Source organism: Cygnus atratus, chromosome 8, assembly GCF_013377495.2.
Source record: "Cygnus atratus isolate AKBS03 ecotype Queensland, Australia chromosome 8, CAtr_DNAZoo_HiC_assembly, whole genome shotgun sequence".
Taxonomy (NCBI): Eukaryota; Metazoa; Chordata; class Aves; order Anseriformes; family Anatidae; genus Cygnus; species Cygnus atratus.
This window is the reverse complement of record NC_066369.1, coordinates 10686679-10712695: the sequence shown is the minus strand read 5'-3', so window position 1 is coordinate 10712695 and position 26017 is coordinate 10686679. Positions and strand designations below refer to the sequence as shown.

General features: G+C 43.1%; 1 protein-coding gene across 1 annotated transcript; it reads right to left on the bottom strand.

Annotated features, from left to right (window-relative positions):
* Positions 1–779: 779 nt before the first annotated feature.
* KLHL20 (kelch like family member 20) lies at positions 780–26017 on the bottom strand. Its single transcript, XM_035537392.2, has 12 exons — positions 25890–26017; positions 24468–24528; positions 16642–17215; positions 12268–12426; positions 11030–11124; positions 9703–9818; positions 9131–9314; positions 7846–7989; positions 7526–7659; positions 6731–6939; positions 4938–5044; positions 780–2695 (listed from the first exon to the last, which is right to left on the bottom strand). The coding sequence occupies exons 2-12, from the start codon at positions 24488–24490 to the stop codon at positions 2611–2613; spliced, it is 1830 nt and encodes a 609-aa protein (XP_035393285.1). The 5' UTR covers positions 24491–24528; positions 25890–26017; the 3' UTR covers positions 780–2610.

Genomic DNA, 26017 nt, shown 5'->3' with positions numbered 1-26017 from the left:
GTTTACTAATTGAAGATGGATTATTTTTGCTTGTAAAGCAATGATGCTTACCCTGTTAGAAGTAATTGAGCCATCTTCTGAAGCTTCTAGCAGCTATTAAAAACTACCAGTTCTGATTTCCTTTCAGGAACCATCTTAGACAAAAATTTGCTATATTGATTCAGAGGAACACTAGGTAAGCAGAAATAGGTGGTCTGACACAAACTGGCAGCTGTATTTGATTTGAAAAAAAAAAAGGCTGTTACTCCCAGGGGTCAATTTTAGATCTAATGCTCAGCTCTTTCCAGCAGCTTTGCATAATCAGTTTCTAAACTTCTAAATTCAGTGTAGCCGCCTTAAAACAAGGAATAGGTTAAGAACACAAACAAAGAGCATATAAAACCTGTGAGAATTCCCTGTGAGTACTCTGCTCTCAAGACTGGTACTTCCCTAAATTTGCTGCTTTGCTAAGCATGTTCAGTATCTGCTACAGCCTTCCTGTAGGACACTGCTGGAATGAAGGGCTACTTCCTCCTTTTTACGCGCTTATCCACAAATTGGAATACGTAACTGCAGTTAAGTCAAAGCTAGATTTAGGAAGATATTGCAGATGCTTTCTTCCAGCAAAAAGTTGGTTCTGAATCATGTGCTTCCAAGGAATTGAGGTTAACACCAAACAGCAGAGTTTTTAAGCCAGTTTTACTTTGACTGGTACCTGGAAAAAAAATAGCATCTATATCCACCGTATGTATACAAACTATACAGAACCACTGCTTTCAACCAAAGGAACAAGCGAAAAACAGCATAGAAGAAATTTATTAAGATAGCACTATTTATACAAGTTACTCATGCTAGAAAAAAGCATAAATGATAAATGTAAACATTTGTTTACAGAATACTTGTTTTCCTTGTAAAGGTGCAAATGATTTTCATATGTAAACACAATATCAACCTTGAGGGGAAAGGGGGCTTTTTAAAAACTTTTAATGACCCATTTATTACTGTAGTGTAATTTTTACTATATTCAAGCACATTAAAATGCTGAGTTACATGAATCAAACTATGAAGTTAAAGAACTTAAGATATCAGCACTGCCTTTTTCATCTCAAGAATTTACAGTCCTGTCCTCTTACTCTTTTAAAATCAGATTTAGTAAGGTCCAAAGTTACATCAGGTGCAACAGGTCTTTCTTTCATACTAGATAGAAATTACAGTACAAATGTATCAGAACCTTTGAGTCTAGAGTTCCTCTTTCCTCTCTCCCCACCCCTGGGTACCTCTGCACTCACCAAAACATGACAAGTTACAGTGCCAGCAAACAGTCCTTCCCCTCCAAACTCTTAAATGAGTCTCAGACCTTTCCCTGCTCAAAACCAGCCCACAGAAAGTACATAAAAATCACTAAGAGGGAGGTTACCATCCCGTCACAGTCAGTGTTTTACAACAGGAATTCTGAAGACAGACAAGAGGCAGGAGGGCAGCTAAGGTGATGCTAGTCTAAGCATTTTTCACAGCAGGCACTGACTGCGGGTCTGCCACTCCAGCAAGAATCTGAGGAGTGTTGATCTAGGCTAGTAAGAATTAACAGATGACACCTGCATACCAGCTTCAGACAAAAAGTGATATCTAGTAGGCAACGTGAGAAAGATTTTTCTAAGTAAGCAACAACTAGTTGTTTCTAGGTTCATATACAGGGGCGTTGAGAGACAAAAGCTGAACTTCTGTACCACACACTGTACACTAAAAAGGCATTGTCTGAAATCCTTTTCACTCTCTTTTGGGGCATCTCACTGATTCAGTCGATAGATGAGAGTTCCAGTTCTACTTCTTGCCTCTAGCAAGACTGAAAAGATACTCAGGGCACCCATCTTCATACCTCTCCTGTACTCTAAGAGACCCTAACACATACCACAAGGGTTGGAACCACAATAGCTTGCAGGACATAGCCCTGCCCTAACCATCAACCCGTCAAAACTCAAATCGCACATGCACATATACATATATATAAAATACATACATATATGCACACATATATATGTATATAAAAAGCTGGAATCATCGCTGTGAGCGATACAAAGAAAATACATGATACAAATTAAATGAAAAAATAAATATACTCTGAGCACAGGAAAGCTTCTGTGCAAAGGTGGCACCTTGCAGGTCAAGTACTTTTTTTTTTTTTGAAGCTCTCTGTAAATAAGGCAAAAGCAATGTTTTCCGTATTACTTTCCTCTTTCGCCCACCACACAGCTGCCACATCCACTGCTCACAGCAGGAGGGAAGGCAGGAAACTCTCTTCCTTGCCAGACTCCCATTATAGCTTGTAGTCTTTACATCAGTATTACTTACACTATAGTGACATTTACAGTTTGATTTATTCAAAATTGTAGACTATTTAGAAAAAATACAGACATAAGCAACACTTCTACTTTTGTCCAGTGGTTCCCTGGAGTCTGACAACGTGGTCTCCCATTGGGCACACTCTGACAGAAGTCATTTTTATAGTTCCATAAGAAAGAGTTACATCGGGTCTAGACCGTTCATACTAGAGCTGCAAAGAGGTCCAGTGTCAACAAGTCTCTTCAGTTTTTCTAGAAACGAGAAGCTAGGGGTCTCCTTCCCTCTCGATGCTTACCATATATGAGATTCACAGTGTGTCATTTTGATAACACCTACTCCTCCTCCCAGCCGCCGATAGTTCATCCCACCATACAACCTGCAAAGACAAGGCTTCCGTGAGCACACTGCTTCAGCTCCTTCATGGAGCTACCACGGGAAAGACTGAACCAGCCTTTGAAACCACAGTTACCCCACTGATAACCTCTGGTTACAGCAGATCGTGACAAGTAGCAGGGCAGCAGGCTTTTTATGTACTTCCAAGGTAAACGCTTCTATTTGCTTATGCCTTTCTCTCAAAAGAGAAATTGCTTCTTGTCTTGACACGATAGTTTTCTGTTACTTGAGTAATCACTTGCTTTCTCCCTGTCTTGTTGTGTGCAAGATTAAAAAAAACAACTTACAGGCTGTAGCTGACCTTGGGCTAACGTTTTGGATAGCACTGGATCAAGGAGAGGGTTTGTCACTTATAATTCAAGTCATTTCTCTTACATTTCTAATATCCTAAATTCAGCTGATCTGACCAAGATATAACACATCCCAAGCGCCATCTGCTTCTCCAAGATATGCTACTGAAACGGTGCCTGCATTTCATATGGAAATCTGATCCCTATAGACTCCAGTATCCTACTCACTTCAGCTGCATACTTCTGTGCCACTGAAGTCTACTGGCAGAAATAGGAGTTCTTCAACCAACTGATACCATTTGGGATTAACAAATTGTATCACAAGAATTTCTCATCAGGCTACACACACACACTAAAAACCTTCTCAGAGCAAGAAGTTCAGCAAAGAAAAGAAAGATGACCAGATGTTGATCAGCTACATCGACATAAGTGAGGGGGAAAAGCCCACAAGCTATTACCTTGAACAACCTCCTAAGCTTCTGTGGAAGCCAGCCCAGACAGTAACTCTTAATTCAATATATGTTATGGTTACGGTCACTGGAAGTAGCTGAAACAATGCAGCTAAGGAATATGAAGTAAGTACTACTTTCTATTCAGCTGTTTTTTCCTCAGCAGTTCATAAAGCATTGACCATAGCTCAGCAAACAAAGGGAAGGGTCTCCACTGCTTCTCATGACAGCTTGTCTCAGAAAAGGATTAATTTACTAGTATTATTATACCAGAAGGAATAAGGACATTAATTTCTATTCCTCTCCCTACACCCTTCCAGATTACTAAAGCAACAAGAATACAGATAGGAGATTGAAACTTTATACTAATCAGATTTGGGAATAAACATACAGGTAATTGCTTTCAAGCGTGGTTATGAATAGAAGACAAATGGGAAATACAAACCAGCAATTTCATAATTTTCTCTCATCTCATAAATCAGACAAAATTCTAATTGCTGCCTTCCAGATTTAAAGGGGAAGAACATCATATGCTCAAAGTATTCCATTTCAGCTCCTCCAGACAGATTTGGAAATCAGAGCCTCAGCTTGATAGCCAAAAATGAGTAGGCTGAGTTCTACACCATGACTGTGAGCTCGTTCTGCTAAGGGCAAGCTTGTTTTTGGAAGCAGAAGAGGCGCAGCCCAAAATAAACAGAAGGGGCATATCTCTTTCGGCGTGGTTCATTTTTATAAATTCAAAAGCAGCATTTAAAAACAAATTAGGTTTTGGTATGACATTTTACCTAGCAAGCCTGCTAAACAGCTTTAGTCTGGGTCTCAATTACCTACCTATACATGGCTTTCCAACCTGAAAAAAGATGCAATGAGACTTTACTCATTCAGCGTTAGTTACCCTTTGCAATACCAGGGTGGGAAGAAAAATAGGCAGAACTCACTCCCACTTCACCTAAAATGGACTTAATGGCTGGAGTTCAAGCAGAAATTTGCAAGAAAATGTTTCTCAACTGCCCCTTACTCCTATAGTTATGCACATGGGGATTGCAGTAGGTAAATGACATCAGGATATTAAAACTGTTCAACTTCCATCCATATTTAAATGGAGAAGTCATATTGTCATAGAAGGATTTCACAGTCAGGCACCAGTGACAGAGATACAAGCCTGCCACAAGGTTAGTGTGAGCAGCAAGTGCCCCTTGTATATGGGGATTTCTAAGCCTTAGACTGCATTTCTGGAATTATGTGGTAGCAACAGCTGAAAGAAATTCCTGTGCCTTCACTTTTTTTTTTTTTTTTTTAAATACAACCCTCTTCCTTACAGTTTCATGCAAACTAACAAGCTACAGCATGAAACTTATTCTGGTTACTGCACCAAGTTCCTCATGATGGTGTATGTCATTTTTCTAATTTGCCTAGGACAGTTCCAGCTGGGTGGCAGCACCTATAGCTGGAGACTGCCATTTGATTGTTTCACAAACTTAGTTACCTCCACGTGTTTGCATCTGGATCAAACACCTCAATGGTCTTCAAGTACGTTGTGCCATCAAAACCCCCCACTGCCATTAGCTGTCCATTCACCACTGCAAGGCCAACCTGCAAAACAACCATCACAGATAGTCGCTGTTTAGCTGGGACGTACTGAGAAGACGTGTTCCTCAATGTATATCCTGAAACGAATGGTTAAAACAAGTATTAATAAAAGAGTTTAGTAACCATTTTTGGGGAAAGTCAGTCTACGGTAGAGAATTTTTGGGGAAAAGAGGACAAACAAAATAGCCAAGAATGCATCTAGCTAGAACATACTGATACAGGATGCTACACAGTCCAAGTACTGGGTTTAAAATAGCAAGACATTAAGAGGTAAATATACGTCTGAAAACAGAGAAAGTCTCCTTTTTCTCTGAGAAGGTTCCCTGTATTACCAGCTACAAGAACTGGAACTGCCTGAATGGTTACAGACACATCAGGCCCTAAGCCTTTACCAGCCAAAACACATCATGTCCTGGATGGAACTTCTTGACAAGAGAACACACACACACCAGAATATCTACCAGCCTACAGCCTGGAGTGCTTGCTTAAACTGTGACAGAACCATACGTAAGCCCTGGCCTTCTCCTTTTCAGCTGTGGTTTGGACCGTCTGTAAGCACCTTGGTCTCCAGCCTATCTTTCTAAAGAAGCGCAAAATCACCAAAATCTCAAACAGTTCTATGGTTTAAGAAGATCCCCTCTATTGAAAACATTGTGGTACAGAGATGACAACGACAACACAATGTAAAATAGTCATTATTTTGCCTCAGAGGAAGTTAGAGCAAACTCAGGAGGGCTGCAGATACAACAGCATCCGTTGAGCAATTTCTACGCAAAGCAAATATAGAATAAACTCATAACAAAATAACCCTTAATGAGTGACTAAGAGGGACAGTGCTGAACAGCGTACTATAAGCTTTGAGGAAGGAAATATACATTGTCCCCAAAACCAGTACTTGAGCAAGTTATGATTCACACTTGCCTCACCAGACACTGAAATACTAACACAGAGAATTAATCCATGCTTTACTATATAATCCAGTATCCAGCGATAAATATTCATAACACTTGCATCTGCCCAAGCAAGATGACTACTTAAAACACTGCGTTAATCTTTTGTTCAGATGCCTACTAAAAGCAGGAAGATTAGCAGTTGATGAAAACATGCTGTCACTTCCTATAACCACATGATTCAGTGAAGAGAAGCAACATTTTAAGTGAAAGCCCAAAAATCCTGTTCCCACACGCATAAAGGCAATGAAAAAAGGCTTAGCAAGAATGTCGTATCTAAATACAATTGCCCAGTTTTCCAGCTCTTTCTTCTGGGCAGACAGGTTTGCTGACCTCCTAATTCATCCAAAATGCATTGCCGGATGAGACCCAGGTACTAATTTGGACAGTGTTCTCTAATGGTATCACCATACCACATATGGCTACTTCACTAATTAAGAAACTAAAGAACTCCTCTGTTTCCTCAGTCAGTATAATGGACCAAAACTACTAAAGAAGACCTTCAAACAACTGGATGTCCCCATCTTCAGGCATGTTAAGCAGCCGTCTATGCCATGACACGACTACCCCTTCACTCTCAGGTCTTAAGTTGCTTTGCCTCTTTGCAAACATTTCCCTCACGGAAGAATAGAGGTGAAAGTACAGAGGAAGCAAGAGGAAAATCTCAGAAGATGATGCTCTATCCCATGCTCTTAGCACATTATGTACATTATAAGCAAGCAAACCAAGCCAAACTCACTCCACTCCGGCGGGATGTCATGGCCACAACAGGAGACCACTGGTTTGTTCGAGGGTTGTATCTCTCAGCACTACTGAGCTCTGTCGTATCATCTCTGCCTCCCACAGCATATATCATGTCTTGGTACACCGCACAGCCCAGGTGCTTCCTTCTAGTCCCCATGGGTGCAATCGTATGCCAGCGGTTCTCCTGGGGATTGTATCGTTCCACTGCAGAGGAAATGACATATCTTTGGACAACAGGGTTGGCAAGCAGTGGTATTGCTCTATCTGTAAAGACACTGCAGTTTCCACACAGCAAAGATATAATGTACCAGTTTGTTCTGTCACTCTAATGCTTCACTTCCCTAAAAAGGTTGCTATTCTCTCTCCTGTCTCCAATCCCACACAGTCAATCACATAAAGCATCTTCACTCAAGAAGAAGCTGGCAGTGCTAGAAAATGATCTGCATTGGCATCTTGCAGTAGTTTGACCTTTGGTACTTTCCCTGCTGGGGAAGGGCTGTTGTAGGGGGGAAAAAAAAGATGCGCTTGCAACTGTTATGCAAACGAATAAAGTATTGTATTCAGGAGACACTGCCAAATGCAGCATCAAGAAACAAAAACACCACACACAATCAAGTAATAGGGGTTCACAAGTCCAGAGAGTGAATAATAATATAGCAAAACCACACGTGAAGGAGAAAACACACAGCAAATGACCACCATGATATTCAGCTGCTACCTGAAGACATTAAGGACAACAAACAGGACCATGAGAAGCTCTGACTGCAGTGAGGGACAGCAAAAGGCATACCAGTATTGAGAGGAGAAGTTCCATCAGAGCCTCCCACTGCATAGAGGAAGCCCCCTAGGACAGCCACTGCAACTCCCAGGCGCCTGGTGCTCATGGAAGCCACTCGAGTCCATTTGTTTTCTTTGGGATCATACCTGGCAGAAAAATAAACATCAGAGCTCAGCAAAGCATCAACATCTTCGCAAAAGGGGCAGGAAGACTCATCTTATACTCTCCAAAGAAAAATCCCCATGAGATTTGAACATTTACCTTCTCTGAAGTTGATCTGCACCTGCTAAGAGACCCACTTCTCCTTGCGCCCCACTTTTAAAATTAAGTACCTTTCCACAATGTTGAGACAAGAGACACCATCCTGGCCACCCACAGCATAGAGGTAGCCCCCAAGAACCGCTACTCCAACACTGGTCCTGCAGGTGCTGGTGGGAGCCACGTCACTGCTCCACTGATTGGTCTTCGGATCATATCTAGAAAAACACCAAACAGGACAAGTTGTTTGTCTAGGATGCTTCAGACTCCCCCATGCTTGGGAACTACGGAGGCAGTAAAGTTTGCCTGTCTTGAGCTTGAACTGCACCGCAACTATTTATAAGTTGGATAAGTGTCCTAGAATGATGTAACGCATCCAATACATGTTATCCCAGGGATGTTCAAACTGCAGCTTGGATGATTCAAACTGAAGATTAAAGGTTCAGACTCGTAAGAGAGCAGGTTACCAGGGACTGGCTGACGTGGTAACTTACACTTGTGCAGAGAGCGGCAGGCAGAGTTGCTCTGCTGGATGTTCTCTGCAGGTCACACAAGAACTCAGCTAGCACTGAGTGATACCTGCACTTCTAGATAAAGATGAAGGAACCAGGTGGACTTGGGAACCCAGAGACAAGAAAATATAGTGCAGAACATTGGAGACGTAACACTAGGGTCATGATTTGGGAACCCAGGAGTACGCAAAGAGATGTGGAAAGAAGGGGAGGAATGACATATTTGTATAGCTCATTGGATTTGTTAAAGAGAAGACACAGAGTGCTAGGAGCGCTTGAGTCATGGGGCTTTTAGCCATGCAGACTGCCGTATGCTGCTCCCAGTAACAGGAAGCTTGACACAGCTTGTTTGACTCGTCTTCCACAGGTCTAAAACTGACCTATTTTCCTCCTCCTGTGTTTGCAAGGTTCCTTAATTCTGTAGTTACCAACCCACAATGAAATTCCAGGATGCTTTCCCTCAGCACTGAAGCTATGCATACTGTAACCTCACCTTCCTCAACAATGCTAAAAACAAACCAGCAAATGCAAAGAAGGTTAACCAGGATCATCACTGCTCCCAATTACAGCCAGACCCACCTCCTGCCTATTCCTTCCTTATAGGAAAGGCTACATCTTCTCTCATTAAGTTGGGGATAACGTGACAAGCTGCTACACGTGAAGACCTAGTTCAGCAGTAAACCAACACTATATTGAAGAGGTATCCATGCAGGTAACATAATATAAATTTCAGGTTCTCAGCAGAAAAAGAACGCAGCTCACAAAACCGAACCATTTTTTAAAAGGCTGCACCCAAGTTTAAATATTCAGAACTAATATTTTGCATATGGGCCTTACGAAGACCTACCTTTCCACACTGTTAAGATAAGAGGAACCATCGTGGCCTCCCACTGCGTAGAGGAGGTCATCCAGAACACTGACTCCAACGCCACAGCGTCTTTTGCTCATGGAAGCCACCATCCGCCACTCGTTGGTCTGAGGGTCATACCGCTCCACACTGGAAATTGCATCCCCACTGCACCAGCCCCCCACTGCAGGAACCAAACACAAGAAACAGTGTCACAACAATGCACCGAGCTCACATATCGTACATGTGCCTCATACAAATGATCCCTCTGGACTTTGTCAGCCTTAATCCAGTAGCCACATCTCTCAGAGTTCCTCATTTTGAGGATTATAATTGGAAGACAATGTAAATCTTGAAAATGACAAAGTTTGGGAGTACTGTGGCATTAACACCACCAAAAAGATAATGTGAGCCAGAAAGTGTAAGTTAACTCAAACCTCCAGATATTAACACACAGGTCATTTCAGAAAAATGTGGAAAAGATTAGGCTTACAGGAACACTATCACCAGAAAAAAAAATAATAAACACAGACTTGAATCTCCTGACTTAAGCCAGCAGGAGTTGTACACACCTGCAAAGAGTACTTCTCCACAGCGGATGGGTTTGCGTGGTCTGGTTCGTGGTCCTTGCATCAGTGGCCTCTCTTGGGGCAGCAGGAGATAGTTTTTGGCTTCATCCACTAAATCCCTGTGCAACACAGGAAAATATTAATTCCCAAAGTTGACGAGATACAGGTCTAAGGAAAAAGCACAAACCAAAGCTGATGGCAAGAGCAGCCAGCAACAGTTGTACACTTCAGGTATTCACAAATCACATAAGTGCATGAATAGCTCTAGTTAAAACGCGCACTGTCACCTAAATACTCATCAACTGCTTACAAGTCATTTAGAAGTGGATCAGTATCAATATTTGGCTGGAGTTTAATATTAGATATTACAAGCTATAAAGACTGATTAAAAAACGATGAGATTTGTCAGGCTTACTGTACAGAAAAGAAAAACCCAGTCTGCCTCAAGCTAAATCTTAACAAATCAGTGGTTTTGCCTGGGAACAAAACAAGACTTGAAAAGCACACAAATACATAATACACACACGACCAATAGATGGAGATAGTACCCTTCTGATGAATATTTTCTCCATGAGCTCTGGCCAGCTCACACTGTCCATCCATTCATGACTTGTCACCTGGTCTAATCCTAATATTCCAAACCCTTGAATAAAACAAAAAAGAAAAAAAGTCCTCCTTCCCTCTAAAAGCGTGGAATTCCCCCAGTATGAATGCTTACTTCAGGAAGAGAACAGTTTAGCCTATCCCTTTAACTTTTACACATTAAGCACAAAAAGAAAAATTGCGTGCTTTATAGATAATGCAGAATTCAGCAAAACTAGAAAGGTGAGACTTATACCACAAGAGAAGGAAACAACAGTTTCTTTGCACTAGCATTGCACAAAACAGCAGACTCTAACCACTGAGTCCTATTCAGTTATCAAAGTCAAGATGTTTTGCATACAGAAACTACTTTAAGTCATGAAGAGATTATGAATAAATACCATGGAAGTAAGTGGCAAGCTGCAATGAAAAGCCATGACTACAGAAATAAAAATGTGAAATGGAAAACAATACACTGAAAGGTATTTTACCAAAAGTCAACCTGTGTACTCAAAGTCTGCTATTTCACTGAAAACTTTAAAAGAAAAAAAAAATCCTCTGTGGCACACTACCAACTATTATGCAAATAGGAAATGCTGTCTTGCATTTCTTCTCCTCCCAGTTGCAAAAGAGGAAACTGAGATATTACCCATTTACTACTGACAAATAAATAGCTTCAGAGAACAGATGTAAATAATGCACTCAAAGACAACACAATCCTATTCTGTAAATTAGCAAGGAGATTTACCGGCATTCCTCATCGCTCTTAATAAGAGGATCAGAGCCCACTGTACCCACAAGAAACTTGGGACTCAGCAGTGGCAGACGGACGTGTTGTAGGACCTGCAACACAAACCAGAACATCACTGTAGATAAGTCACATATTCCCACACAGATGTAAAGAGAAGCAAAATTGGAAAAAAAAAGATTGGCTAACAAGTTTTTGATAGAGAGTTAATAGCTCCTCTAATAAACATACACAGTCCTTTACACATCCAAACTCTAGCATTTGAGTTTAACATAGCTCAGCTTACAGTACACCTTCACCTTTCCAAATAGGAATTTAGATAGGCAGAAGGCAGGCAATCATGTTTTGAAAAGGGACAATCCGATGGATTTATTAACAGATGAGAACACGCTCACAAAAATACGGATGTCAATACATCCGCCTGAAACATGAGTTAGAAGTTTTATCGACAATTTAGCTCTCTTAAACGTGAGTGGTATTGCATATAACAAATAACATCCCTTTCATATCAGCTTACAATTCAGAAGCACAAACAAGTACAGACAGAAGGGCCTAAAAAGGCACACAGTTTAGCACCATTAAGAAGAGCTAGCTTGAGGATAGCATGGTTTTTTGTTTGCTTTTAAATAATTTTCAAAAGCTTTCCACCAAATAAAGTTGCATTTAGTATCTGCATTTCCAAAGTAAAAACACCGAGGTAGACAGACTCTCACTTCTTTTGATCAGAAAGCCTTGGACTTCAGAGGCTTTCCAGTTGACAGCTTTGTCAGAATGGGTGCTTCTCTGAAATGGCTTGGCCTAGATGAAGCACTGCATTTCAACAAAAGCATTCTGACAAGCTCCAGTATAAGATCGTGAGGGCTGTGGCATAAATCAAATAGCAGAGCTTAAAGATGCACCTCAAATGAAGGCAAGCTTTTTCTTACCCACTTTTTTTTTTGTACAACACTCAAAGCAATCCAGGCAGGTTTGTCTGGACAGACCACTGGAATGATCTAGTTTGGCAAGTCCTACCTGGAAAGGGTTCAATAAAGCCCCTATTAAAAGGTCTAGCCACTGCATCTTTCAGCCTAGATGAAAGCAAAATGCAAGCCTTCTAACACAGGTGGAAGTCAGAGAGAACTACTGTGTCATTGCATGCGTTCAGAACTGTCATGCTGGTGTTACGCCGCCGTATCAGTCCTCATTACTCTTCCCCTAGGTAAAGCAGTCTCAAATGTTATTGTGCTCAGCATTACCTGTGGCAGCTGGGGTCTTCTTTCTTGAATGCTGTATTTCACCCAGGCCATCACCGCGTTGAACACCTGCTCTTCGCTACGAACATTTAACTCGTCACTGGATATAATGTCTATGAGCTGATTGGCAGGAAGCAGCATGAACTCCTCGCTCTCCATTACCTGGTTAAATAGAAAAGGAAACAAAAAAAATGAGGACAGCGCCCAAAGCACCAGAACCTTTCACCACTCCAGCACTTCGGTGCAACTCTAAAGGACAGACAGCCCGCTTGAATTAGAGCCCAATGGACTGATCCAATGAAATACCAAATATCCATCGCTGCCTTGACATCAGCACACGAAGGGCTTGCTGTATGGTACAAAATGCAGACCCTAGCAACACAGATGCAAGTGAAAAAGTATCACAATTTTTTAGTAGGACACTTTTAAAGGGTTAAACCACAGAACATACTGACCAAGTTTCAAAATTTAAGAAAAGTAAACCCTTTCTTTAAGATCAGCTTTCTCATTCACCACATGTAAAAATAAGGTTACACAGGTGATAAATACTTCACTGAAAAGCAGTATCAGAAATAGAAAAGATCTATTCACAAGGAATCCAAAGCAGAACACAGAAGCAAGTCTCAGAAACAAGTTACCAGAGGCGTTGTAAAGAATATGGAAAATCTTCCTGAATGCCAATTCGCGGCAGAACAGAAAATATTTCTGGACAGGGAGACGGATTCATTTGATCCTGTCTCTTTCATTGGTTTTAAATATAGAGAGAGGACGTGTGAGTCCAAAGGCACTTAAGAGGGAATCAGAGCCTCCTAAGGACTCATCCCTTGTGAAATTCAAGCCACTGACAATCTGCAAACACGTTAATTCCTTCGGTACCCAAGACAGCGACCGATTTCTCAGGAGACCTTGGCTGCCGCTGGGGGACGGCGCGCACAGCACAGCCCAGAGCACACGTGCACCTGTCTGCAGAATACCTCGGGAGGCTGCAGAGCTAGCACACCACTGCGTCTTCTGCACAGGTACCAGGTAGATGGGAAAGCTGCAAGAATCTAAGGAAAGAACTGCAGAAAAGGTTTGATTGATAACCATTAGTTCGACTTCCCCATGAGCATTTCCAGTCTGTAGCCTGTAATCCGAGAGATTCAGTAAGAGAAGATAAATATTGGCTTGTCTTTATAATTTGCAACCACATTAGAATTGCACGACTTATGCTATGATTTGCAGCATAAATGAAAGAAAAATCCATGCTCATAATGATACCATTATCTCAACAGCAATTACATGTACAGTTCTTTTAATTACCTAAAGAAATGACTTAAAAGCACTGAATAAATGTGCAGAAATTGCCCAGTTACTGGCAACAACAAATACTGTTAAAAAGGAACACAGAAAACAATGAGATCAGTCACCAGACTTTGTTCTGGGATCCTGTGGGCTTTCAGGGGCAGTGAGAGTCACAAGGTGGGCCCACGCACTTCAGCCTCAGCCTACCAACAGGGTGGCTCACAAATGTCTGTATCAGCATTTTTCCAGTCTCCCTGTCTCCTAATTTTACCCTGACAGTTTAAGTGCTGCCTCAGACTCTGGAAATGGAGGCTCTGGAAATAACAGTTATGAGTTAGGGTCGGTCATCCAGGCTACCCCTTCCACCCTCTGAAAACCCAGCTGCATCAACAGCCCTACAGAACTCAAAAGTACTGTAAGCACTTCTGCAAACCAGGCTATTACTGCCATGCAACTTGCTAGTTTACATAGTAAAACTAATTATTTAAAATGCTTAGGCTTACTTTGGCTTAATTATCAGGACACTAATAATTATCTGACTAGTATTAGTGGTCTATTTGAGTGACTTGCTTACAAGATGTGAACAAAATCAGGAAAGCGTACAGTACTCATGTTGACTGCTGCACTTACAGATAGAATAAGTGTCAGAGTAGATAATATGGAGTGCAATTTTTGTCTATTGATACAAAGTACGAGCTGTTCAGCCTTACGTGGATTTTCTCCCTTCGTGCAGATGTCAGAGACCAAACAAAAAAATATGAAGGCTGTTCTCACACAGCGGAGCTGTTAATAGAACCATTTCACATTACACACACAAGATTCACTAGGGGTTTTAGGCAACATATTAAATTGATGGAAATAGAAAACTTAGAAAAACATTTCACCAAGAAGTTAATGATGTAATGCAGTAATACACATAAAAATTAATAGATCTAGAGGTTAGCACAGCAGAGGACATAAAGCAATTCAGACTGCATTCAAAGTGACTGCATGGGCTGGCCGGATGCCTAGTGCTTAATATTTTACATTGCCATTCAGGAAATTCCCATCTCATATTTCTTTTTGCCAGGTTGGAAGAACGATGACCACACAGCCTCCGCAGAGGACGACATTTTCTAACATTCTCTACCTCCAGTGGAGGATGCTTAAGTAGCCAAGTTACTGGCTTACATAAGGGACCACCAATCCACTCTCCAGATGGAAAATAACCAGGCCAAAACATGAGCCCAACAAGGAGCACCGTTAACACGGGCTGCAGAGAAACAATTGAAAGGAAAGAGGGGAGCATTAGGGATGAAGAACAGCAAAACTCTTGGAGTACTGAAAGGGACACCAAAGCCTGCCCAGGCCAAACAGTAAACTAATCTAAGCCGTTGTTTTCCAGAGGCCATGATTTAGTTGAGTCAATCATAATTTGCATTATCTTTGAGGAGGAGAGTGTTTTCTAGAGTGCAAAACTTGCCTGTGTGTGCTTTCACAGGGAAAACAAACACAGGAAGCTATCTTTGAGAAACTGCGAAAGAAAAGAACCCCATAGCGTGCAGCTCTTAACAGCCAGCTGCAAGTATTAATGCTAAAACATTCAAATACAAAATTGTTATGCTGTTAAGAAGTTATTTAGAGGCTTGTAAGCATGCCCTACTCATGTAATAATAAGAAGAGCACTGCTCAAACCATTAAAACCACCAAGTACTGAAAATAAACAACCATCTGGTTACCATCCTGCTCCCGAAAAAAACGCAGAAGAAAAGAAATGCAGAGCAAGCATAGAGCACATAAAATGGTCAGATAAAACGTAGGGCTTTTTGGGAAATCACCAAGTTCCAGAAAAAACAGCCTCTCATGTTAAATAGCAAATTCTGTTTTCCAGTCTTTATGGTTAGGAAAGCCATATTTAATTGCAACTTTTAAAGTAAGCTGATGTCATGTGTCTACAGTTAGATATCAAGTATTGTCTTCAGTGTGCCCAACAGTCAAGTTCAATTGTGTTTGCTTCTGCTCATAATTTTCTTAAGTATTATCTGACTGAAATTAATACAATTCCAATCTGCTTCCTCCAGGAGGAAAAGAAAAAGTCTGAAAGCTGCTATCAATCACATACTGCCACTTCTCTGGGGAAACTAAATTAGCATCAGTACTCAATTCCGGAGTTCCTACTGCCTTTGTAAAGGATCTACCTGTGAAGCAGGTGAAAAGAAAAGGTTTCTCCACAACAGGCTATCTGCTCCAAGGGATAGAAGAGCACGGTTTCAGGAAAAGGCAGGAGATCAATCTCTCTACCAGAGGGACAGACCTTCATGATGAGAGCACCCACTTCTAAAACATACCCAAATTCCTTCCCCTCCAATTAGGGCTCTGGCAAGACACCACTTAGAGGCATCAAGCTCTTTTCTGCATCTGGGTGTAATAGTTAAGTAAAGACTCACTCTTTTCCTAGTACTTCTCAGGAAATCCTTCATTATGCTGATCCTTCCCTAAGCTGGGAGACAGGGACTTTTTCTCCTAAAAAAAATCTTCTGTGAAGAATTAACAAAGCAAAAATCATTTGGTTTATAAAGGTCAGCCACAAAATAACACAGTTAAATTACTTTTAAACAAATTCTGCTGAATAATAGATGCAAAACTCTGTTTCCGCTGCAGCAAGAGAGTTGAAGACTCCTCTGAGGCAGCTGTATGCTCCCCACACACACCCACATCCAATCCCTATACTCAATACTATTTTTTTTTTGATGTATCGTCCTTATTTTAAGACCCCTCCAATCACATAGAATCCTGAAGACTTCTGAAAGGGGAGTGCAATGTTGTGCACAAAGTTGTGCAGCCACCTCGGATGCAACACCAAACACCAGCGATGCCTGTGGCCCTGCCTTCCGTATCACATTCACCACAGAACTCCAGGGGACAAAATGCCACAGATCACACACACAATAACAGTAGTCCTACAGGTACCTCTTCCCTCTCCTTTCCCCAGCTAATAGCTAGCACCGATCACTATTAGCAGACCAAATGGCAAAATTTGGAAAGAAGCATAAAATAAGAGTTGCCCAAAGGTCTCACATTTCAAGCCACGGTTCCAGCACAGGAGCTCCTTACCTCCTGGAAGTTGTGCTGGGTGAACTTGTCAGCAATCCTCAGCAGTTCACGACACGAGTGAGTATCGGCAAAAGCTCGGATGCCCAGGCAATTGGAAGGATCCAACTGTCTCTTAAGGAACTCGCAGCAGGCCTCCTGGATCTCGGCCAGCTGGAGAAGGCAAGCAGCTGGCAACAAGGTCTGGACATTTCCCTCTTCCACAGTGATCTGAGAGGTGTAGGCAAAGTCAATGAGCAGTTCCATGGCCCTTTCGTCGATGTCTCTGATCACAACTTCTGTCTGCCGACTCTCCGCCAGCTCCCCGGTGAACATGGCTCGGAAGTAAGGGCTGCAGGCTGACAGGATCACCCTGTGGGCGTAGATCTTCTTAGCGCCGACTACCAGCACCACATCGCACAACTCCCGGTGCTTCCGGAGAAGATTGATGACCTCCAAAGTTTGTCGAGGGTGCTTGTCGGAGATGTAGGGCATGCGCGCAGGCTGTGGCACCCCTTCCGGCAGTTTGTTGGGATCTCCGAGTGTGCAGCGGCTGGTCACGTCCATTCCGGTCTCTCCTGGTCGAGTACTGGTACACCTGCAGCAGGGAAGCCATGAGAAAGGACCATCAGCAGCTCATCAATCACTGCCAGGCAAAGCTTTAACGCTCACACCAATTAGGGGGTGCAAAAACAGCACTGCCTGTAGCTCCATGTGAGAATGTGAAAACACATGCTCATGCGCTAAAAGAAGCAGTCTCAAGCCAAAGTATACCTAGAAATAAACAAATGTCCACCTTCAGGCTTATATTTATATCTATTTTATATGCTTTTTATGACACACTGCTGTAACATCCAACTACACATACATATTTATTAACTGAACCTCAAAAGAGCCTTGTGTGGTAGAGAAATATTATCCCCATTTCAGAGACAGTGACTCAAAGCAACGAAGATTATCTGACTGTCCCATTCTCACTTGAGTTTTGTCAGTGCTGGAGATGGATTTCCACTGCAAAGAATTCCAGTCACATAATTTAACCAAACTTCTCTGCTCTCCTACCTACATTTTTTATAGGGTCGCTCATCACTGTTACCTAACCACGCTCAACTGTCACGCAGACTTGGGTAACTTAAAATGGCCTGAAGCCTACTACAAGGATCTTTCAGGTTCACAAACTATCCATTTAATCATTACCTCTTCTGTTATTTTTAAATTAAGGGAGCTTCTGACACAATCCACCTTCCCTGACACATTTCATCAAAGGTCAATCCTTCCCAAGAATGGCAGACTAGGAGCTGCAGAAGGCAACTGGGATTATCAAGCCAATCAGAAGAAGAGTCAAAAGCAGAGTATTCAACTATTAGCGTACCAAAAAAAAAAAAAAAAAAAGTCTAGGTGGTAATTTTAGAGATGAGAAATCATTTGGGAAGGTGCAAGCTAAGTTTCTGGCACAGAGTAGGTAAGAAATACTATCCTGCTAGCTCCATGTGTAATGTTCTAGCTACTTGCTGTTCTCCTTTACATAACTTCAGGTCTCTCTCCTCCATCCCTCGCATCCCCAAGCAGATGTCAGCTCTGCTGTGGTTGAAGTGCAATATCCCTCTGTGCAGCAGCGCTGAGAGATGATGCTTGGTGCCCAGTCTGTAATGGTGACACCCCACACAGCTCCTGTATGCTAACTGGAGGGAACAGGAATGCAGTATTGCCCCGAGCCCTCCTGCACTTCTGTAGGGATGAACCAAGCTGACACATTTCATACCTCACTTTGCAAGCTGTCTGCCAACATCCCAGGCTTCACTATCACATTAGCACTGAATTCAGCCATAAACAAAAAGAATTAAACCCAACTCTGTTTTCAGCAACCTGAGTTTGCAGATCAGTGCACACTAAGTGCGCCACACACTTAACTGAGACATCATTTTGCACGCTCAGAGCATTATTTCTGCCCCACATGCAATTACTAAAAAGGATGCAACAGCACCTATCAACTGCTATGAAAATAAAGAAAATATGGGAAATTATCGCCTCTTCCACTTCAAAAGAAAACATCATTTGGAGCTGGTAAAATATACAGAGCAAAGCATCAGAACAATGGTAGTTCTGAGGGAGTGCACAGGCTGCTGGAGGTACGCTGAAAGAGCCAACACACATCTTATCCATTCCCAACTTCTCTGGTACACTGGTATTTGGGAGCTACACTACCTCACTTTGTTCATACTAAGAGTTAAAATGAGATCGCTCTGCCATTGCTCGATGTATTTTGCAGCATGCTTGAAGGAAAGGATTAAATAACTCACATCCTTTCCTCTCATTATTATGTCAAATGCGTTTTTTAACCACAGGTAAACCAGTCTCTTTGCAGCAGTTCAAATTATTCACTTGTATCTTAGACTGTTTTCCCATTCCCCCCACACCCTCTCCTTGATCATCGGATTCAGATGTTTCAGACCATTACCTCTTCCTCCTATCTTACTTACACAGATCCAGCTGGGTCTCCCCCCTGGGTTTTGCTGCTTGCTCCTGCTCAGCCTCTGCACCTTAAATGCCTTGGCTTTTTTTTTTTTTTATTTCTTGTTTTTAATCCCTACTCTATCTTTCTTCCATCCATCACTGTTCTCCTTTCTTGACACCTCTGACAAATCCTCCTGCTGTTACCCTGCCTCTCACTCTCCTCCACCCGCTCTTGTCCCCCACAACCCAAATTCACCTTGTGGGGTGACAACCATTTTCAAAGTTCCTCACAAACAATGCAGCTTAACACTCCTCACAGTAGCAAAAGAGAACTAAGTTCAACAGTACCCCTACAAAAACCTCAAGAAACCTTGGCTAAAGGTTAATTTACCTAATTGGCTTGCTTTCGTAGTCCTCAGCAGCAAAGGCCACAGGATAAGTAATTTAATCCCTCAACCAAGGGATGGAGAAAGGTGGGGACAAAATCCTCCTGTACCGAGTCTCTCTCTTGCTAAGCAAGCAAAATGGATTTTGTTGTGCTTTGGGGGTTTAAAGCTGTGTCAAACCCCTGGGAGAAGGAAAAAAAGAAAAGAAAAAGGCCTGATTGAGAAGCTTACTGCCGTAATAATTTTGGGCAGTTTGTCATAACCAGGCTGTCTGTCAAAGTATCTCACCATACAACAAGCACCCCTTAAACTGACACCCATTTCACACAGCTACAGATTACAAGACACGGCCTAGGACCGTGACAGGACCTCCTTTAGGAGAGCAGGACCCCTTCGCCATACCCCAAAACATACCAGGCTTTCCTCAAACAAAGGCAACCCCCTAAAAACACCCCTAAACCATCTCTCAGAGAGCTTTTTGGATTGGCACTGATTCTAACTGCAAAAGAGACTGGGTTAAGGCTACGGCCCCACGAGGATCACAGTGTGCCCCGTCAACACCGCCACCCAAAACTCTTCGCTGACAGCACAATACGGTGGAGCAGCTTATGTCAGGTGCTTAGCTGGCCAGATTTGGGCCTAGCCCTGCTGTGCCAGGCCAGAACAGGCTTTTCTCTCCAAATCTGACTGCTGAACATATCTCAGTTAACTAACTGAAAAGGAAACTGCTTAGTAAGAACTGCAGGAATTTCTGCATTGTTTATCTGAGTGTGCCCATTGTATCCAGCCTCCTTCCTTCGGGAAGGAAAGTGCTGGTTAATGATTAAAGAAAACTGAATGGATGGAAAAAGAATAATAAGCAAATTAGCACTTCTGATTCATCCATAACTTATCTGTGGGCAATGCAGAAGCTGGTGATCAATGGACTCGGGAATTTCCATACTGGATCAAGCCAGATGCTTGATGTTAAGCACTGTGGGTTGCTGCTATACACAGGCACAGAAGTGTGAATTAAAAGGACACCGTCCAACGGCATGCATCTCCACAAGGATAATAATTTCACTGCATTATGTGTGCATTATGCATATATATGCATAGAGAATGAAACGATGACTCAGTAGCTTAGAGGTGTGAAAGACATAAGGCAGCACTTGATTCTCACATGCTAGGCTAGCTGCTGCCCCCCCTTACACACGCAAAGCTAAGAGCTGCTCCTGAATACTTGGGGTGATTAAGAAGAGTTGAGGACCGAAGAGGAAACGTGTATGCAAGGATAAAAGATTCCTGCTCAGCTATGCAGATATTCTGGGATTAGCTTCCATCAAAATGCAGGGCTGGGGAAATCAGCAAACACAATGGGATTAAGAAAGGGCTGACAAAGGATTGGTTTTTGTAGCACACTGCTGAAAAGTACAAATGGGAATGCAGACAGTCTGCCACGCTGTCAGATAAATAGACTGCTCTACCTCCATTTTATTCATCTATGCCAGTTCCCAAAACTTCAATCATTAACATAGGCATCTATGAGACATCCATCCTTACAGCACACAGCAGCTTCTTCAAAAGTTCCAAAAATATCAAAGAAAAATACTTTCCGATACTGTCACAGAGCTCCTTAACTTAAAAGTCAGAATGGCCTGCATTTTTTTGGTTTAAGATTACGTCCGCTTTAGCATGAGATTACAAGAAAGCTTTAATGTAATTCTGAAAAAAACAATAGGCTGACATGAAACAGAGACCCACGAAACAGAACAAGTAACAGGCTGAAAAAGTCAACTGAAATCAGACATTGTTCTTATGGACTTCAGTAGCAATGGATTTTATCAACTAATTAAGATAATGAACCAAGCAGTAGCAATTTCTGTCAAAGCCTAGCTGTGAATTCTATGCATACACAAAGAAAAGGTTTCCTAGATTTATTACAGCACTGCCAGGACAAAGACCTTCAGTCTACTACAACACTGCCTACTAAGTAAATGGAAATGCCTAATTGCGGCAAACAAACCTCTGAATTAGTTAGAAATCTAATTATTAGTAAAAATACTGCTGACTTCTTTTCTTACCTAGACAGCAAGGTTTAGGCACATGTTCTCAACAGGGCTGTTATGCAAACAAGCACATATAAAATAATATTGCAGTCAGGTTTATTACTCAAAATGAGGGCAGCAGTGATCCAGCGTGCACGTCCCTATTTACATTGCTTAGTTTGATTTTCACTGTCCAAACCCAGAAATCTCTCAGTTTCACCAAAAATGAGGATGCTGATGTGCAGAAAGATGAGGTTGTTCCTTGAGTCTTCCAAAAACCCTCCTAAACCTTTTGCAGTTTGTCTTGGAAAAGAGCTCTGCCCATGCAATCAGCTAATTTCCCCAAGTGCATGAGGGCCCCAAGCACAACACCACGCTCTGCAACCTCTCCTTCTTGGCAGGGTTTGGCTGCCTGCACTGAAGCCAGCTCCAACACAATGTTGTTGTTACCTGGGAGCAAGCAGGCTGCTGGAAAAGAGCTTGGTGAAAGAGCCAGGAGGTCTCCCACTTGGCCTGGGAGCTGCTCCAGCCCTTGTGCCTTGCCTGAACTGTGTTACAGGCACATTAGCACCTGACCACATACCCCGCTGACATTGACCTCCTGGGCTGGCTTTCTGCTTTACCCCAGCCCTTCCTCATCACTACAGACTTGCCTGATGATTGCAGGACTCTTGGTCACCAGATCTGCTCTGCCTTCCTTGCCCAGGTACCATGGGACTATGCCCTTCTTGGTGAGGTCCCCTCTGCCTTGCCGTTGCCTTCAGCAGAAAAACTTCTCTTGCCACTCCCTGACAGTAAGAGCAGCTTGCCCCATCTACTGCTTCATTTCTGATGCAAGATAAATCCTGCTGGAACATCAGTGCATTCTCCCCACCACAGTCCTGACAGTAGTGGCTGCAATTCATTTTCTGTTCAAACTGTGCTTCCCATCCCCTGGACACTGTACGCATTTGATACCAAGTCACCATGCTTGTTAACACAAATACTGACCAAGCCTGGCTCCCCTCCTCTTGCAGTATCTGCCACGACTCTCGCTTGTGGTTTGAAATGGCTGCAGAGCCCTGAGTACAAGGATGAAAGCAAGTGCTCCCCCCCAGCTGCTTAGCTGCACTTCATAGGAAGATCTGGGAGCCTGAAACCCAGTCAGGAAGCTTTCATCCTTTTCTGCTAAAATAAGCAGTAGAACAACAAACAGAAATTTTAACAATCCACACAGGGGCCCTTACAACACAAGGATATTCAGGAACCAAAGTCCGCGGCCCGCTGTAGAGCCATGCTTGTCAGGCTAGACTGCAGCAATACAATGCATCCAGGCACAGTGATCCACTGAAGGGTTAGCTCAAAAATAATGCCCACGTAAGTCTGTCAAACACATCATCCATGCTCTGCACTGGCTTGCCACAGAGGGAGGGAAAACAAAAGGTAGTGAAAGGTCTGCATCAGAAGAGAAAACCTCTCCTTCTTCAGCCCAGCGCTGTTACCCAACACCAGAACTACCCCGGCCTGAGTGGCAGACAGAACTTCTGTGATACCAAACCTAAGGCCATAACCCCCCAGAATACCTCTGAACTTCGGCACTTTTGTTCTCCGCCTCAATGTCACAAGTAGAAATCAGCAGACAAATTTACAACCTCGATTTTCCCATTAGGAGCCCAAAAATACAGGAGAGAAAACAAGAACACAAGCCCAGCTATTCACAAATTCCATGCTGTTTTGCAAGAGGATTTTGATAAATGAAGTACAACATGAAAAATCTGAAGAGATATGGTTTTACATTAGTTAAGATTTAAACAGTCTCAGCTGCAGAAGACAAAGATGGAAGGGAGCTGGTCTACTACTTAATCTGTCTCGGAGTAAAAAGGAACTCACAATAGAGTTACATGTACATCCTCACTGTCTAAAAACCACATTTCTTATCTTGGCAAAAATATCAAACAATACATAGCCCCAGTGATGCCCATATCATGTCCCAAGGTTTACTCATTAGCTTAACTGAAGCAGCAGCACAGTCTTTTTTGTTACGCTTGAGGGGTTTATTTAATTAAACAACAGTGTCATTCCTCAAGAGTTTAAATGATTATTTATTTCTTACCTCCTTCTACAATATAGAAGTCAGAATAATATTTTCCGCAAATGCTACAGCTAAAAACTCTATATAGAGAGTTCATGCATGGTTAACATTCCTTGTCTTCTCTCACACTAACATTTACAGAATTATCTATCGTAAAGTCTCCCTACTTTTAACATCCTAGAGTACAGACAGCCTAGGCAATTTGCATTTGCATTTACTTCATTTGGAGGTGTAAAACTTCAGGACACTTTGCTTCCACACAGCTTGTATGCAGAAATATATCTGCTGTTAAGACTTGTCATTGCACATTTGATAGTGAACAGCAACTAGAACCAGCAATCTTGTTTGCCAACCTGTCGTCATGCTAATTACTGGAACATTTTTTTTCCTTCTACATAACAGATAATGTTTCTGACATAACCACAGCAAGGCACACCCCAGACTTAAACTTCAGCTGCATCTTCAGCTCATTAGAACTGAGGCAGCTGGCATCCATAATTAGAAGAGGAAATCTCCTTTTCACCCAAGACCTCACCCCATCAAAGGAGCTAAACTCCTTTAGTTAAGGGGAAAATAATACCCCTTAGAAATCAAGTTCATTTTTATTCCCAGGCAGTTTACTTCACACAATCATAACACAAAAGTAATTAAATACTGGATTTTAAATGATAGTAAGTGAGGAGGGGGAGAGGAGAACAGAGAATTATAACTTGTTTCCATACCCTTTTCCTCAAAGCATATTGAAAACTAAATACATAGAAGCAAGGACTAAAGATAAATGCTTTATATTCTAATTCTCCTATCCAGGTCTTAAAAAAAAAAAAAAAACTTTTATGGTGTAGGCACTTCTGAAACCAACTCACATGATTTACTGTACTGGGGTAAGAGAAGGACAATAGGTTTTCATCTTACCTGCGCATTGGCTTTCCGTCCATGCACCGTGAAGAGAAACCTTCACCCTACACTTCAAGACCTGATCCAAGACAAGAAAAAAAAAAGGTGAAGCAAGAGTCTTCTTTCCTCTTCGGTCTGACTCTAGGACAGCAGAACTGACCACATCCACATCCTCATATGCCTTCAAGCTCTTACCCAGCTATAAATTCACAGCCCAGATTAACGATGTCTAGATTGCAGAGAATAAAGCAGAAAACATAATCATCATTAAAGGTAATTTCACCGCAGCTGCATAATGATTCTTTAGGCAAATGGAACACACAGATCAAAGTCAGCAAACTGTCTGCCTCCCCAATCCTTCAAGCTGTTCCACCAAAGGACAAAGTGTCTCGAGGAACTGGGTGCACTCCCTCTCACGCCTCGATCAGAAGCAGGAGGTCTCTCCCTGGTGCATTCAGCCGAGACCTAAGGCAGCCTGGCAGCTAACAAAAAACACAGCACTGCTGGGCCAGAATTCGATGCAAGATAAAACTTGGGCCTGGAAACTGAAGATAACTGTGTGCCCCAGAGGTAAAAGCGATGCTAATACCGGGACTACACCTGCAAAGATTAACGATGCTGCCTGGTGCTGGCCACTTCCACTCTACGTGCTTATTTTTTGAAAGGAATAACAGTTGCAAACTGCACAGCCCTTCCCTATTGATCCACTAAATTCTGATTTTAGTGTAGATTATCCCCGTTTTAAAAGGGCACCCATCACGTCAATTTCAGTTTTAATGACTGAGTTAGGAGTAAATTTAATTAAAGCATTATTTAAAGCAGTAAGCCTCTCTTGGTCACGGAAGGATGCTGTGTGTCCATGCTGACATGCACAGGCTTCCTCCCGTCCAGAAACAGAGCGAGGAATGGGAAACCGGTGAAACTTCGGGAAGAGCATGAGACTGGAAAACTTAAAAACAAAAATCGAGCGAACAAAACCAAAGCAAACAGCATGCTGAAGAGACAAGCTTAACTTCAAGAAGGTGAAAACAAACCCTTAAAATTGACACGGTCAGACGGGAGCCCGGCGTGCAACCCCACCGAAACCCCTCCGGCCCGCTGCAAGGGGGGGCTCCGAAGGCGGCCGTGCCGCTGCGGGTGCCCGGCAGCCCGGGGAGCCCTGCAGGCGCTGCGAGACGCGGCGGAGGCTGCCCGCAGGCCGGCGGCTGCACCGCCTTCGTAATCCCCCGACCGCCCAACGCCGCGAGCCGGGCACCAGCGGGGCCGGCCGAGGGCAGCAGCGCGGCTCGGGACGCCGCGGCTCCCCCGCTACCTTCCCCCGGCACCCCGCGGGCACCCGCGAGCCGGGGACTCCCGCCCGGAGACCCCCAACCCCCCCCCCCACCCCCAACGGGGCTGCCCCGCCGGCTCCGTGCCCCCCCGGCTCCCTCCGCAACTCACGCCGGGCGCGGGGAGCGCCGCCGAGCGCGGTCCCTGCCCGCCGCCGTGGGTGCCGAGCGGCAGGAAGCGCAGGGCCCGCACCGCCCCGCCAACAGCCGCCGCCGCCGCCCGCCCGCCCCTTCCGGCCC

Coding starts and splice junctions, on each gene's coding strand:
- KLHL20 (XM_035537392.2), bottom strand. CDS start 24,490: ATGGACGGAAAGCCAATGCGCAG. Junction 17,216..24,467: donor GACGGAAAGCCAATGCGCAG/GTAAGATGAAAA, acceptor TCCCTGCTGCAG/GTGTACCAGTACTCGACCAG. Junction 12,427..16,641: donor CCCAGCACAACTTCCAGGAG/GTAAGGAGCTCC, acceptor CTATTTAACCAG/GTAATGGAGAGCGAGGAGTT.